The following is a 13,239-nucleotide window of genomic DNA, read 5'->3' on the forward strand; positions in this document are numbered from 1 at the left end:
AAAAACATGTATGATTTCTTGTTTCTTCTAACTTAATATTCTGTATCTAAATACAGTATTGTAATTTTGTTGTTTTTCCTTATTCAATAATACAAAGAGATAACCAAAGTAGTCAACCACTGACATTATATCTTTTGTCTTCATAAAATACAGAACAATATTTTTTATTTCATTGTCACATCCCCAGTAGCTGCCTAAGCTACCACCTAGTTCCCAGCAAAAGTATACCATTTTTAAACAAAATTATGTGAATTGACTTGTGACAAGTATTTTTTGACTGGTTACAGGTAAAGCAGCGCAGGCAAGACTCGGACCAAATTGCGAGAGAGATCGCAGACAAGTTAGGCCGTACCGTGGGAGTTTCATACACTGGCATTGCCAAAGAAGCCATCAATGACGGGCGAATTGAGCTAGCCATCAAGGTAAGCCATTAGTGTCCATCATTCATTATGCTTTCATTTTTATGTATTCTCAAATCGCTTAAACATATAAGAGGTTAATTTACCTTGATTTCGTCTAGTGATTCCTAATACCTCATCTAAGGGTGGATGACGACCGTTTTGGCGATTACATCGTAATGTTTTTATTACTTCAATATGAATGATGATTGATTTTCTTTACAAGGATCCAAAGAAGGCGACATAGTTGCCGAAACAATCACCATCCACCCTTAGAGGAAGTATTGGAATCACTAAATGAAATCAACATAAATTAACCTCTCATTTGTGCTCTACCTGAATTAATTATTTATATTACTTGCATTATTTATTAACTGTCCCAGTACTATGGCGCAAATCACCTCAAGCTGAACCCTGCTAAGACCCAAGTTTGTGCCTTTCACCTAAACAATAGAGAAGCAGGCTGTGAGTTGAATGTGAGGTGGCGGGGAGACCGTCTTCAACATTGTCCTACACCCAAATATCTGGGGTGCTAACCCTAATGTCCTCAGAACCTCAGCTTTAGTGCTCAGTGTGTCGGCTGCGGAGTACGCTGCACCAGTATGGAATGCATCGTCACATGCAAAAAAGGTTGACATTGCAGTCAATGAGGCTCAGATTGTAACTGGGTGTTTGAAACCAACCCCAGTACACAAACTCTATCCTATCATAGGGATCGCCCGTCCATCAATCCGACGTGATGCCGCTGCCGACGCAGAAAGGACTAAGCAAGAGACGGACCCTCGGCACCCATTACACGGCCACCAACCTGCAGAGCGACGGCTTCGGTCCAGGAAGAGCTTTTTATCACGGACCCGAGTCCTGGATGGTTCACTCTCAAGCAATCGGGTGCCAAGGTGGGAGGCCACGTTGACTAACCCTCCCATACCAGCCAGGGAGGAACTGGCTCCTGGTGTAGGCCCTCATTACACGGTGTAGAAGACCCTAAATCGAATTAGGGTCGAGGTACCAAAATGCAAGACAAACATGCAGAAATGGGGTCTCTTACCAGACGAAGAAAACATCTTGTGCGCGTGTGGTGCTGTTTAGGATCCTGGCCATCGGCTGATCTGCCCACGCCTAGACCAGTCTTGCACATTAGATGATCTTTTACATGCGAATGACAAAGCCATATCGGTGGCTAATTTTTGGAAAAGCGAAGTCTTATTTCCGGACACGGAAAGTAAAGTGTTCATTATTTATTTATATTATTTATATTATTATATTATTTTGCAGTACAGTCTTGATTAACCAACCTAAATTGGCGGTGGCAAGATTGACTAAGCAGACAGTTGACATAGGTATCAGATTTGAGTTATTTAGGTCCGACTGTATTCCTCAATCTTTTGTCATAAAGCCATCAAATTCATATTTTGTCCAACTCTCTTTGTCTACAATTGCAAAAATCCCCCATTGAATGAAATATTGTGTGTTTTCTGTGTATTCTAGCTGTCAACCCATCATTATAAAAATCACATCCTGGCCTGGAGCCAATCCTTAAACAAAACTCAGTGTTAAAACAGTTAGTCAACACAAATTATAGTTAAGATCCAAACTTTACTAATGAATCATCTATATATTAATAGGCTTCCTTATTAAAATGAGGTGAGCTTGTTGTTCACCTTGTAGCATGCCTAGAAGAGGCCCAGCAGAAACTCATTGGTCACTCCCAATTGCCTAGTGCGATGCCAGGATGACAAGAAATAAAATTCCAGAAATAGAAGTTAAACAATTTTAATACATCAATCAATAATCAAGAGTGAACAATATTCCGTAATCAATATTCAATAACTAAACAATTAATCAATAATCATAATAATAATAATCAATAGTAAATCAATAATATGCGCTGCATATCAGACCCCCTGATAATCTCAGGTAAAACATTAATAGAACCCAAATTAGCAAGTACGCTTTCACTGGTAGTACTTGACCCTTTTAGAAAAAAAAACACATATTTACAAAATTACAACTAGGCATTTACAAATTTATATGGAAGCAGTCAAGAGACAAGTTCAAAATGAGGTTACAAAACAAGAAACAAGTTACATGAAAATCAAAGTGTAGTCAGAAATACAAGTTAAGCCTACATATCAAAATACAAATTCATAAGGAGTAGTTACTTTTAGATAGGCCTAAGAAAAGTGAACAACTTAACAAGATATCCAGTTAGATTTGAAATTAAAGAAAATTGAGACAAATGCAGTCCAGCCTGCCCTAAAAGAAATATTACAAGGAATTTAAAACAAGAATCAAGGATGGGCCTATTTAATAGCCTGGTACAAATCTAAGAGCATGAATAATTAAATTTAACAATTGAACATGAAATCATACCAGACAAATTTACAATAAACACAGTACACAGTTACAATGAATTTAAAACTAAACTATAACCGAGCCACCAAGATCATATCCCTTAACGACAATCCATTTGCTAAACTTATTATTTAATTTTGTTTTCTGTTTTTTTTTTTATTTTAAATAAAATGATATATTAATCAAGGTAGGTTAGGCCTAAATTTAAAATAGTTTCCTTAGATAGACAGATTAATTCCGAAGGCTTTAGATCAACATAGTTGAGATCGGGTTTCGAGGTTATCGCACTTTCCACTGGTCCGCTCAGCATAAGTCCAGTCCCCACCTCCAGCACTGCCCCAAAATGAAATTACTCCAAGAGGATAAATAGGGAAAAGGTCCCCAACCTGATGTCAGAATAACCAGTCTATGAGTAAAACTCTTTAAAACAGAATTGGAAATAGGCCGGTACAAAATTTAAATGTTGATTCAAGGTAAACTGCAGTTGAAGAATTTAAAGTCGGTTTGGCGTTATAGATTGAGTCTCTAGGTAACTGTTGTTTGATTGATGATCCTGTTGCATGCTTAAAAATGGTTGTAAATGACCTTAGTGTAGAAGTGAAAAATTGACTCTGGAGAGCAGGGCAGCGGAGCCAGCGGGTTCCAAGATCAGCCGACACCTGCCCGACACTGCTTCATGATCAGACCCATCGTGGCACAGGCCCTCGAAACATCTGACAGAGTGTGGGGTGCTGGCCGTTCCGCTAGGTCATCTTATGTTGGAGTCGTCAAGGATGTGGGTAGCCTGATTTGGTGCGCTCCGGGAGCCCTAAGACAACACACCCAGAACTCTTAATAAAGTATCGCCCGTAGGCCTAGTTCTTCACAAACAAAGGCAGTGCTAGTATTTCTCAGTTGGCCAAGATAGGCATAGGGCCTAACCTAATTACACCAATTAACCTCAGCCTACGGCTTTCATATCAAAAAGTTTACAAGATTTAAGCCTACTCAAAATTAAAACAGATATAACAAAACACTTTTCATTACAACTAATAATCATCCTTACACATTTACCAATATGAAATTTACACAATTAAATTCAATCATAGGTTTCAGTACATAGTGGGCCATGTGCTCTGGCTAGCATGAGAGGTTAGGTTGCAGGTTTATTCAGGGCGATCTAGGCAGTGAACAGATTTATAACAAGTCCAATGATGGAAAAAAAACACTAGAACTAACAATTAATCATTGGACTGCCAAACAATGGCCTAATTAATTACAGAAACACTTTAAATCCAACACTAGATCCCCACCAAAATAGGCTTACCACTAACGACATGAAATCAGCAAGTGTAGAGCAAAACTGAATTAAAGAAATTAACTTTGCAACAAATAATTAAACACAACCAACAATAATTAATTAACCTTTTCTCAACAGTGACGACTTTTGCTCAGTGAATTCAAGGTTTCACAACTTCAATGAAACTTTGCCGGCAAGCCTAGCCTACCATAAAATAAGCCTCAATTCACTTCAATTTTCAAATTAAAAAAATCTTAAGATGGAATAGCTTACTTACTAGGCCTAGGGAATTATCTTACCCAGTAGATATGTTTTTAATGCTTCATTTTGAAGTCCAAAGCGTACGACTGAGACACCAAACTAAACTTGACGAAACTTCTCGCCATTATTCTGCTCAAAAGGCAATTTCATGTGTCTTCTCCGCCGTCAGTATCGTGAAAGAGAACGATGAACAGGGCTTACCGGACATAAAACGATTCTTCATTTGACTCTCACCCAAAAAAAAACTTCTAGAAACGATGAGAAGGAAAAGAGAGATTTGTTTGCGTAGCTTCTCTCGATCCCAAAATTACACAGAAGGGAAAAAACAGTTCAGTTCAGTACAGTACAGTTCAGTTTGCTGATTCCGCCTTCTCAACTGGAGTGTTACCAACCCAGTAGAGTGAATTGACAATTGTTCGTGCCGTGAGCGACGAAACTATACTATAACACGGCACAACCTCCCCCCCTTAAGCCACAACACACCTTCAGGACAACACAGTTCAAACACAAAGCTTGGTTCTTCAGAATCGGAAACTTCTCTCACTTTACAAAATTTTCAATGGAGAACGGTGTCACTCCACAGTAGTAGTCGGCGCCGACTAGATGAAACAGGTGAAACATAGAGAAACAAAATGAGAGAAGACAGGCGTTTATACTCAGAAGGTGATCAGTCTTCCTCGTTTAACTCCTCCCGATCTTCGGTTTCTGAACCATCTTCATGAACTCCCCTGAAGGGCTTGAGCTGACTGATGTGAGCTCTGCACACAAACTGACCCGAAACTGGATCCACTAATCTCACACTCACAGCTGACAAAAACTTGGCGATGCGATGAGGACCACTCCACCGGTAGCACAGCTTCGCTGCCCGCTTCTGAACAGCAGAACTGAGTGGATGTGTCCGACAGTACACCATGTCTCCGACTTGAAAGGGGTTGGGAAGTCTTCCTCGATTGTACTTCAGTCTCTTCTTCTCATGTGAGCGAATTAGATTCTGTCTAGCCTCTGCCCAAACATGACCTATGTCATTCGAAGGAGAACTCGGCAGAAGATCTTCAATTTTCCAGACGTTGGTCAAGGGATCCCTAGGTCGATTCCCAAACATGACCTCGAAAGGCACAGACTTATGACTTTCATGATGAGCAGAGTTGAACGCATTTTGAAGCCATCCAAGATTCTCATCCCATGTATTTTGCTTCTCCGCATGGTAGGCGATCAGAGCTGACCGTAGGTTTCTATTGAACCTCTCTGCATGAGATGGCTGAGGATAGTACGGTGAAGTCGTGACATGCTGAATTCCGAGACTAACACACATTCTTTGGAAGATATGAGAAGTAAACTGCGTTCCGTTATCTGACACAATGGTCGCCGGTAGACCAAAATGCTGGAAAATGTGGGTCTTGAGTGCCTGGATGGTAGTGGTAGATGTAGCTTGCCGAAGGGGTATTAGCCACACAAATTTGGAGAAGGCGTCGACACAGACCAGAAGCATAGTATTTCCAGACCGACTCCTCGGAAATTTCCCTACAAAATCAATAAAGATTTTTTCCATAGGGCGCTCAGCCACCTCTGAAGCAAGGAATCCCAGTTTTGTATTCTGCGCTGGTTTACTGAGTGAACAAAGTTGGCAGGACCTCACTCGCTGTGCTATGTCTCTATCCATCCCCTTCCAAATGAAAGACTTTCGAATTTTTCCTATGGTTTTATGTATTCCAAGGTGACCTCCTACGGGAGAAGAATGAAAAAATGAAAACACCATCGGCACAAGCGCACTTGGCAACACCACTTTTGGGGAACGATCGCCCCGTCGGGGCCGGCAGCATAGAACACCTTTAGAGAGAACGTAGGGTGGGTGTTCTACCTTATCCTGCAATTCTCTCAACAGGGGACTCAATTCGGGATCCTGCTGCTGATGAGTTAAGAGATCTGTAAAAGCCAATGGGAACTCAAGGAGAATGGAATTACACTTGACATGCTCTGTCTCTGACGGCTCTGTGGGCTCATGAAACATGCGAGATAAAGCATCTGCGACAACGTTCTGGGTTCCTCTAACGTGTTGTACTTGGAACTTAAAGGCTGATATCTTCACCACCCATCGCCCAATCTTCCCAAGCTGTCTAGGATGGGCCAATAACCAAGACAGGGCTTGATTGTCTGTCTCCAACAAAAACTCAGAGTGCTCAAGAAATCTACGAAATTTGTCCACACCAAACACTACAGCAAGACACTCTAGTTCATACACTGAAGAGGCCTTCTTCTCTTGCGGCGTCAAAGTCCTCGAAGCAAAAGCCACAGGCTGTCGAGTTCCGTCAACTTCCTGCTGAAGAACAGCAGCGATAGCAACCGACGAGGCATCTGTTTGCAGAACAAAAGGTTTGGAAAAATCGGGCATCCTTAAAACTGGTGGGGACATAATGGCATTCTTCAAAATATCAAAAGAATTTTGCTGCTCCTCCCCCCAAACAAACTTAGCACCTTTCTTGCGCAGGGCGTTCAGTGGTGCGGCAATTTCCGCAACATTTGGAATGAACTTCCTATAAAAGTTGACCATGCCCAGAAACCGTGCGATGCCCTTTGCATCGCGAGGTGGAGCAAAATCTCGAATCCCCTGAGTACGCTCAGGATCGATGGATATTCCTTTGGTCGAAACCAAATGCCCCAAAAACGAAATCTCAGTTTGTGCAAACTGAACCTTGTCGGGGTTAACTGTGAGCCCCGCCTTCCTTAATCGCTTCAGTACTTCCTCAAGATGCTCCACATGAGCCTCCCAGCTCTCACTATACACTAACAGATCATCTAAATAGTTAAACACCATTTTGAATTTTAGGTCATGAAAAATCACATCGAGGAGACGGGTCAGTGTCTGTGCTCCAACTGCCAATCCCATAGGCACCCTAGTATATTGGAAAAGGTTCCAGGGCACACAGAAGCTTGTTATGGGACGTGATGACTTGTCAAGTGGTATCTGATGATAGGCTGAGTTGAGGTCGAATATCGTGAAGAATTTTGCCTTGCCGAACCAGTCAAATGCAGAATGCAGGTCTGGTAGTGGCACAGAATCAATGGCGATGCATTTATTGACCTTTCGGTAGTCGATCACCATACGGCCTTTGCCATTAGCTTTAGGAACGATGAACGCTGGACTAGCATAACTGGATTGAGAGGGTTCAATGACCCCCTGTTCAAGAAGTTCGTCAACCATGTTTCGCAAAAGTTCCATCTTAGGTGGGGCAAATTTATAAGGATGTGAGCGCATAACCTCGTGGCTGGTCAAATTGATCTTGTACTCAAGCAGATGAGTAAGGCCCAGTTTCTTTGTGAGCACATCTGAGAACTTCTTACATAATTGTTCAATTACACCTCTTCGTTCTGGATCCAGATGTCTCAAAGGATCTAACACCACCATCTTTTCCTCACAGTTCACTCCTAGAACTTCATCCCTGGTGTTTCCTAACCCCAAAAACGGTACGGTGACTCTTCTGCAGAATTTGAAGTACCCTCTGGATGAGGTCAAGTCCAAAACTAGTCCAGAGTAACCGATGAAATCAGCTCCCAATATACAGTCAAGACCCAGTTCGCCTGATACCAAAAATTTCCATCTCCAAGAAAATCCCTCAATTTTCATGTGAACTGAGGTCACCATTTTGATAGCCAGAGGATCATTAGATGCTGTGACACACTGAAGAGAAGTCTCCTCGACTGACTTGATCAGTCGTTTACTCTTTAGTTCCTCAAACAACCGCTCAGATATTAAACTGCACGCAGATCCAGAATCGAGAAGAGCCTGACAAGCAACTTCAGAGAACAAAATCTTGACAAAAGGACAGTGGTGTTTGCTCACACTCATTCCCTGTTTTGCACACGATAGCAGAAATTTGGGCGGATTACCCTTGTTGGACTTCTTAGTCAGTTTTGGAATTACCGTTCCCGGGGCAGAGGAGGCTGGGGTCGTGTCTCTGCCCCGGTTTCCCCGTTTTTTGGAGCAGAGGCTCTTGAGGGTTGCGCCTGGGGTTGAACGGAAACAGGGGGTCCTCCAGATTCATTCTGACGGCAGAATCGGCTAATGTGTCCCCTCTTGCCACACTTGAAACATATAGGAGGCCCTCGAGAATCCCAACGTTCCTGATGGGCCGCATTAGTATTCAACTGTCGAACTGGCATTCTTCTTATTTCACTAACAGGGCCTTGGCGTAGACTGTCCACGTAAGCCACACTCCTCGAAGATACACACAGGTGATCGAGATCAGCAAAATTTCTGGGCCGTGATGAAAACACCAGCCGACACCTCTCCTCTGGCGCCACTCCATCAAGGATAACTCCAACGATTTCAGACTCAGACATTCCAACTCTCAAAACCCGAGCAATCTGTTTAATGTCCGCCACAAATCCGGCCAACGGCTCCCCACCACCCTGGAGTCTGAAAAATTTTGCTTGCTTCAAATGCTCTCGGGCACGGCTAGGGATGAAGAAATCCAGAATTTCTTTATGAAAGGAATCAAACGTGGTCTTCCGTTCCAGACAAGACAGCACCTTTTCCGTCAAAGGACTACGGCAGGAAGGGAAAGCGAGTTGCAAAAGTGTGGCATCGTTCATTCCTGGGAATTCCCTGACATTGATCAATATTCCAATAAATGTTAAAAGTTGCTCAATGTCGTGACCATCGGTGATAGGAAGGCTGTGCAGCACAGCTCCCAGCGGATTGGGTAGCTTTCCATAATCAGCTGAACTAACTTTCATAAAGGAACTCGTAGCAGTTGGTGATGTTAGAACCTCTCCTCCCCCTTGTTCGACCGGAGTAGAGCGCCTAATATTTGTTTTTTCGCCCTCAACTTGAGACGACCTATCTTCAGTCTCCTGGGCACCGGCAGCCTCTTCGTCTTGATTGCGGCTTGTTTCCGGTGTCTCCAGGGCACCCGCAACCACCTCCCTAGAAGGCGATTTCGGAGGCATCAAAACTCCCTCCTTCAATTCTCCCCCCACTTCCTGAGAAATGCTCCGCAGACTCTCTTGGACCGCTATCAATGTTTGCGACCAATTAAGCTCCTTACTTGCTGAAGCAACCTGCCCTAAGTTGGTAAGCCTCCTTTCCAAATGCTCCAACCTCAATCGAAGACGGAAAACCACCCGAGAGCCCAAGTCAGGTTGGTCCCCCAAATCTTCAACCACGGAAATCAATTCAGAGGCCCGATCTTTACAAAGTTCAAATTCCCTTTCCTCATCCTCAAGTGGCACTGACTCTGTTGGCCTTGCTCCTCGTAGGAGGTTCCTAAGCTGCTTTCTCAATTCAACCACAGTAGGAGCGGGAGTCTCCCCTCGACACCTCACCTCAAACTGGAGCTCATCTCTGATCAAGAAATCAGGATTTATCTTCGCCATTGTTAGCTAACACTATTCACTAATCACTAAGCACAAGACAATTTACACTGAATCAAAAACAATCTACAAAACTTTCACAAATCACGTTAGATACTACTGAGGCTCCCTTTGCTTCACCAAGACCAAATAAATTCCTGCCCAGCCGCACCCCCACTTCAAAATCTAGACCTAAATCCGGAAACACAAAGGCCTAACACCTAGAAATAATAACAACAACATTTTCATGACATGACTACACCTAAAACCACAAAGAGATTAATGACAACAAAAAGGACAACTTACACAACCTATAAATTCACCAAGCTCACCAAGGATTACTTATACCAAATAAATTATCAGTCCTGCTCATAACCCGCTGACTTACCCCTTAACATAACTCTCAGGCGATGCCCGTATCACCCAAAACTCCTGCAACCAACCCTACAGCTAAAACTTTCCCGCCATCCGACAAACACCAGCCAACCGAGAGTGTACAGAGAAACCGCGCTCCGCTACCAATTGTAGCATGCCTAGAAGAGGCCCAGCAGAAACTCATTGGTCACTCCCAATTGCCTAGTGCGATGCCAGGATGACAAGAAATAAAATTCCAGAAATAGAAGTTAAACAATTTTAATACATCAATCAATAATCAAGAGTGAACAATATTCCGTAATCAATATTCAATAACTAAACAATTAATCAATAATCATAATAATAATAATCAATAGTAAATCAATAATATGCGCTGCATATCAGACCCCCTGATAATCTCAGGTAAAACATTAATAGAACCCAAATTAGCAAGTACACTTTCACTGGTAGTACTTGACCCTTTTAGAAAAAAAAACACATATTTACAAAATTACAACTAGGCATTTACAAATTTATATGGAAGCAGTCAAGAGACAAGTTCAAAATGAGGTTACAAAACAAGAAACAAGTTACATGAAAATCAAAGTGTAGTCAGAAATACAAGTTAGGCCTACATATCAAAATACGAATTCATAAGGAGTAGTTACTTTTAGATAGGCCTAAGAAAAGTGAACAACTTAACAAGATATCCAGTTAGATTTGAAATTAAAGAAAATTGAGACAAATGCAGTCCAGCCTGCCCTAAAAGAAATATTACAAGGAATTTAAAACAAGAATCAAGGATGGGCCTATTTAATAGCCTGGTACAAATCTAAGAGCATGAATAATTAAATTTAACAATTGAACATGAAATCATACCAGACAAATTTACAATAAACACAGTACACAGTTACAATGAATTTAAAACTAAACTATAACCGAGCCACCAAGATCATATCCCTTAACGACAATCCATTTGCTAAACTTATTATTTAATTTTGTTTTCTGTTTTTTTTTTATTTTAAATAAAATGATATATTAATCAAGGTAGGTTAGGCCTAAATTTAAAATAGTTTCCTTAGATAGACAGATTAATTCCGAAGGCTTTAGATCAACATAGTTGAGATCGGGTTTCGAGGTTATCGCACTTTCCACTGGTCCGCTCAGCATAAGTCCAGTCCCCACCTCCAGCACTGCCCCAAAATGAAATTACTCCAAGAGGATAAATAGGGAAAAGGTCCCCAACCTGATGTCAGAATAACCAGTCTATGAGTAAAACTCTTTAAAACAGAATTGGAAATAGGCCGGTACAAAATTTAAATGTTGATTCAAGGTAAACTGCAGTTGAAGAATTTAAAGTCGGTTTGGCGTTATAGATTGAGTCTCTAGGTAACTGTTGTTTGATTGATGATCCTGTTGCATGCTTAAAAATGGTTGTAAATGACCTTAGTGTAGAAGTGAAAAATTGACTCTGGAGAGCAGGGCAGCGGAGCCAGCGGGTTCCAAGATCAGCCGACACCTGCCCGACACTGCTTCATGATCAGACCCATCGTGGCACAGGCCCTCGAAACATCTGACAGAGTGTGGGGTGCTGGCCGTTCCGCTAGGTCATCTTATGTTGGAGTCGTCAAGGATGTGGGTAGCCTGATTTGGTGCGCTCCGGGAGCCCTAAGACAACACACCCAGAACTCTTAATAAAGTATCGCCCGTAGGCCTAGTTCTTCACAAACAAAGGCAGTGCTAGTATTTCTCAGTTGGCCAAGATAGGCATAGGGCCTAACCTAATTACACCAATTAACCTCAGCCTACGGCTTTCATATCAAAAAGTTTACAAGATTTAAGCCTACTCAAAATTAAAACAGATATAACAAAACACTTTTCATTACAACTAATAATCATCCTTACACATTTACCAATATGAAATTTACACAATTAAATTCAATCATAGGTTTCAGTACATAGTGGGCCATGTGCTCTGGCTAGCATGAGAGGTTAGGTTGCAGGTTTATTCAGGGCGATCTAGGCAGTGAACAGATTTATAACAAGTCCAATGATGGAAAAAAAACACTAGAACTAACAATTAATCATTGGACTGCCAAACAATGGCCTAATTAATTACAGAAACACTTTAAATCCAACACTAGATCCCCACCAAAATAGGCTTACCACTAACGACATGAAATCAGCAAGTGTAGAGCAAAACTGAATTAAAGAAATTAACTTTGCAACAAATAATTAAACACAACCAACAATAATTAATTAACCTTTTCTCAACAGTGACGACTTTTGCTCAGTGAATTCAAGGTTTCACAACTTCAATGAAACTTTGCCGGCAAGCCTAGCCTACCATAAAATAAGCCTCAATTCACTTCAATTTTCAAATTAAAAAAATCTTAAGATGGAATAGCTTACTTACTAGGCCTAGGGAATTATCTTACCCAGTAGATATGTTTTTAATGCTTCATTTTGAAGTCCAAAGCGTACGACTGAGACACCAAACTAAACTTGACGAAACTTCTCGCCATTATTCTGCTCAAAAGGCAATTTCATGTGTCTTCTCCGCCGTCAGTATCGTGAAAGAGAACGATGAACAGGGCTTACCGGACATAAAACGATTCTTCATTTGACTCTCACCCAAAAAAAAACTTCTAGAAACGATGAGAAGGAAAAGAGAGATTTGTTTGCGTAGCTTCTCTCGATCCCAAAATTACACAGAAGGGAAAAAACAGTTCAGTTCAGTACAGTACAGTTCAGTTTGCTGATTCCGCCTTCTCAACTGGAGTGTTACCAACCCAGTAGAGTGAATTGACAATTGTTCGTGCCGTGAGCGACGAAACTATACTATAACACGGCACAACCTTATAGCTTACCTATATCTTTAGATTGATTCTTTGGTATTTTTCAGTTATTGGACTATGAACCTAGGGCCACACTTCAAGTTCCTTTACTTCTCAGTCTTAACAAGGTGGAAGTTGCTCTGGTGAAGTCTATTGAAAGTGGCAACACAGATCTGGTCTATACAGTGCTCATACACCTGCACGAAAACATGCAACTTGGCAATTTTGAGGTAATATACAATATTATGTAAGTGATGGTTGAAACCATAGAGCATAGAATAAATATAGAGTCGCCACTCCTATACCTACAGCTACGGTATACCAGTAGTGAAGCCGATTTCAGCCATCTTGCTAAGAGAGTCGGGCTCGGAAATTTGAAAACCCGGCGTCATTACCACTGTGTATT

The 13,239-nt window shown here is 41.6% G+C and overlaps 1 protein-coding gene across 5 annotated transcripts in view; it reads left to right on the forward strand.

Annotated features, from left to right (window-relative positions):
- LOC128998085 (vacuolar protein sorting-associated protein 16 homolog) overlaps window positions 1–13,239 on the forward strand; it is a 64,952-nt gene that overhangs the window by 24,371 nt on the left and 27,342 nt on the right. For all 5 annotated transcript variants that reach the window (XM_054424076.1, XM_054424075.1, XM_054424078.1 and 2 more), the window contains exons 11-12: window positions 288–422; window positions 12,902–13,063. In XM_054424076.1, coding sequence (XP_054280051.1) covers window positions 288–422; window positions 12,902–13,063 — 297 coding nt within the window. The remainder of the gene's footprint in view (window positions 1–287; window positions 423–12,901; window positions 13,064–13,239) is intronic.

This window comes from Macrosteles quadrilineatus, unplaced genomic scaffold, assembly GCF_028750875.1.
Source record: "Macrosteles quadrilineatus isolate MER2022 unplaced genomic scaffold, UCM_ALF_1.0 Scaffold_7__1_contigs__length_78375512, whole genome shotgun sequence".
Lineage (NCBI taxonomy): Eukaryota > Metazoa > Arthropoda > Insecta > Hemiptera > Cicadellidae > Macrosteles > Macrosteles quadrilineatus.